This window comes from Myotis davidii, unplaced genomic scaffold, assembly GCF_000327345.1.
Source record: "Myotis davidii unplaced genomic scaffold, ASM32734v1 scaffold478, whole genome shotgun sequence".
NCBI lineage: Eukaryota > Metazoa > Chordata > Mammalia > Chiroptera > Vespertilionidae > Myotis > Myotis davidii.
The window spans coordinates 4,455,112-4,457,926 of record NW_006289570.1 but is presented as its reverse complement, the minus strand read 5'-3'; the positions used below and the strand labels follow the sequence as shown (position 1 = coordinate 4,457,926).

General features: G+C 59.1%; 1 protein-coding gene across 2 annotated transcripts in view; it reads right to left on the bottom strand.

Moving 5' to 3' along the window:
• Positions 1–781: 781 nt before the first annotated feature.
• The window catches only part of MTFP1 (mitochondrial fission process 1), a 5,905-nt gene continuing 3,871 nt past the window's right edge, over positions 782–2,815 (bottom strand). Inside the window, exons 3-5 of one of the 2 annotated variants that reach the window (XM_006762079.2) lie at positions 2,582–2,754; positions 2,302–2,361; positions 782–1,370 (exon numbers count right to left, since the gene is read on the bottom strand). In XM_006762079.2, the coding sequence (XP_006762142.1) occupies positions 1,298–1,370; positions 2,302–2,361; positions 2,582–2,754 (306 nt within the window). In that variant the 3' untranslated portion in view covers positions 782–1,297. Of the gene's footprint in view, positions 1,371–2,301; positions 2,535–2,581; positions 2,755–2,815 lie in introns of both variants that reach the window. The other variant, XM_006762080.2, reaches the window with a different exon arrangement.

Here is a 2,815-nt window from a genome sequence, read left to right as displayed (position 1 = left end):
GGGTAGTAGGCAGCCAATCAATGATTCTCTCTCATCATTGATGTTTCTATCTCTCTCTCCCACTCCCTTCCTCTCTGAAATCAATAAAAATATATTTTTTTTAAAAAAGAGAAAGAACCTCCAGATCCAGGAAACCAGGAAGGACAGAATAGCTGGAGTGAAAATTGGGGGTGAGGCTGTGCAGACCCTGACGCAGGAGCCCGGGCTGGGTTCTGGACGGTCTCAGAAGTAGTTGGCAAAGAGAGAAGCTTGGAGGGAGGCAAGCCAGAGGCCGCTGCCCTCATGCTGGCCTGGAGGGGAGAGATAGGAGATGTAGGGGTAGAGCACTGGGGACAGAAGCAACTGGAGGGAGAGGGAGCAGCCAGGGAAGAGAGACAAGGGCCTGAGCCCGAACATCAGGTGCTGGGACAGCAGCCACAAGTGGGTGCCCAACCTGGAGCAAGGGCTCCGGACAAGCAGGGGCTGCCTCCCAGGCCCTTTCCTTCTCCCTACCCAGCTGCCTCTGGAGAGGGGAGAGCAGACCGGGGCTGGGTCTGACCTGTGACCCTACAGGCTGGGAGGCCTCCCCTTCCAGAGGTGTGGGTGCAGGAGGCTGCAGCGCCAAGTGGACGCCCAGGAATCTGCAGGGGGCGCTGGTGGGCGGGGAGGGACCAGAAAGGCCCAGCGCTGGCCACAGTGAATGCTACCTGGCCCGAGCAGTCGGCCTCCGCCTCAGAGGGCCCCCCAGCCCTGCTCTCCGCCGCCACATCCCTGCTCATCCCCAACAGGGAAGAAGAAAACGAAATTTCTTGAGGATTTATTAGACCAGGGCTGTCATGCCTCCTAGTGCCCCGGGAATGGGCTGGCCAGAGACTCAGGGCTCAGGGACCCCCACCGCGGCACACCCAGTGCCCGCTGCTCCTCTGTCCAGCCACACTGCCATGGGGTGACTTGGCTGAGCCGCTGGGAGTCCTGTGCCCCCAGCCTGCCAAGTGATCGTGGCCATATTCCTTGCCCTCTCTGGGCTCAGTCCCCTTCTCCTCCATGGGAGGATGTTGCTTTCCTGTCAAAAAGACAAAGCTGGGCCCACTCAGTCCCACTGCCACTCGGTATCACGAATTCCGGGGTTCAGGGCTTGCCTCTGAGTCGCTGCGGCTGCTGCTCCTTGAGGCCGTTGTCGTTGTTTTCATCCAGTTCACAGCCACTCAGGTGCCAGGGCCTTACGACCCCAAGGAGCCAAGCACTGAATCCCCAGACAGGAGGAGGAGGTTGGAAAGCAGGGAGTGTGCCAACCCCTGGGCCAGGTGCCAGGCTGTGGTCAGGAGGAGCTGGGCTTCTCCACTGAGGGGTAGATCTTGCGCAGGCTGGAGTCCAGGAGGAAGTCCACTGACCTGTGGGGCGAGGGAGGGTGATGAACAAGTGACCAATGGGGGAATGGGAGGCAGGAAGTCAGGGCTAGGGGCAGGGACTCTCTGGATGCAGGGCCCAGGTGCCATCCAAGTGGCGGCCATCACCCTCTTCTTTATTCCGTTAGGACAACCGAGGCACAGAGAGGGTACAAGACTCACTCATGGCCTCGGGGTCAGCTGTGTTCCATTGGAGAAAGACTCCTCCCACTCCACGTTGGTCTGGCCCCATGTCTGGTTCTAAGTGCAAGCACATGACCCAAGCCTGGCCAATCAGAGAAGGGCAACTAGCTCAGGGGTGGATACCCAGTTTACAATGGACCAATGACAGCCTTCCTTGGGATTTTTGCTGTCACTATTAAGAAGATTCCCATGGGGCTTGCTAAGCTGATGGGATGGAAGCTGGGAGCTGCTGGGGGCCATCTCTGCTCCCATGAGGGAAAAGTGTGAGTGAAGCCAATGTGGGGGTTGGGGTGGAGAAAAGGGCAGCAAGGTGGGGAGACCCAGACCCCCTAATGACATCATTTGGGTGCCTAGATCCAGCCAGGCCTGAAAGCAGCTTAATGACTTTTCAGTTTCACAAAACAATTCCTACTTCTGTCACTAACGCCCTCCAGGTGCACCGGCTCCCGCCTGCCTCTCTGGTTGTTTTGTAACACTACCTGTTTTTTTTTTCTGGGAATTTAATAGTTCTGTGTCCTATAGCCTCCAGGCAGCCCCGGCCTCTGCCTTTACTGCCAAAATACCTGCCAGATCATATGCCAAGGGCAAAGACTGTCCTTTCTACCTCTGGAGCCCCGAGTGCCAGCCCTGCCTTTGCTGCGATTGTTCTGTGCAAAGTGGGTACACCCCCTGGCTCTCAGGGCGTCTCTCCATCTGCAGAGAAAATGACCCTGAGGCTGGGAGCCGTGCCCACCTGTCGATGGGGTGGATGATGATGGGGATGACCAGCAGTCCCAGGGCAGTGGTGGTCCACTTGCGGGCAGCCAGAGGCCAGCGGGTGGCAGTGCCCAGGACGTAGAGAGAGGCCGCGCACACACGGTTGATGGTGAAGCCTGGGATGGCCACAGAGGCCAGAGCCTGCCACACGAACGTGTCCACCACGGCCACGGTCACCCTGGTGCGGCGGGTCGCTTCAGGGCCTGGCACCTGGTGAGCACAAGAGAAACTGAATTCAGCAGCGGCTCCACGTCCACTTGCGGGCAGCCAGAGGCCAGCGGGTGGCAGTGCCCAGGACGTAGAGAGAGGCCGCGCACACACGGTTGATGGTGAAGCCTGGGATGGCCACAGAGGCCAGAGCCTGCCACACGAACGTGTCCACCACGGCCACGGTCACCCTGGTGCGGCGGGTCGCTTCAGGGCCTGGCACCTGGTGAGCACAAGAGAAACTGAATTCAGCAGCGGCAGAGTCAGGAAACCCATGAGGCTGA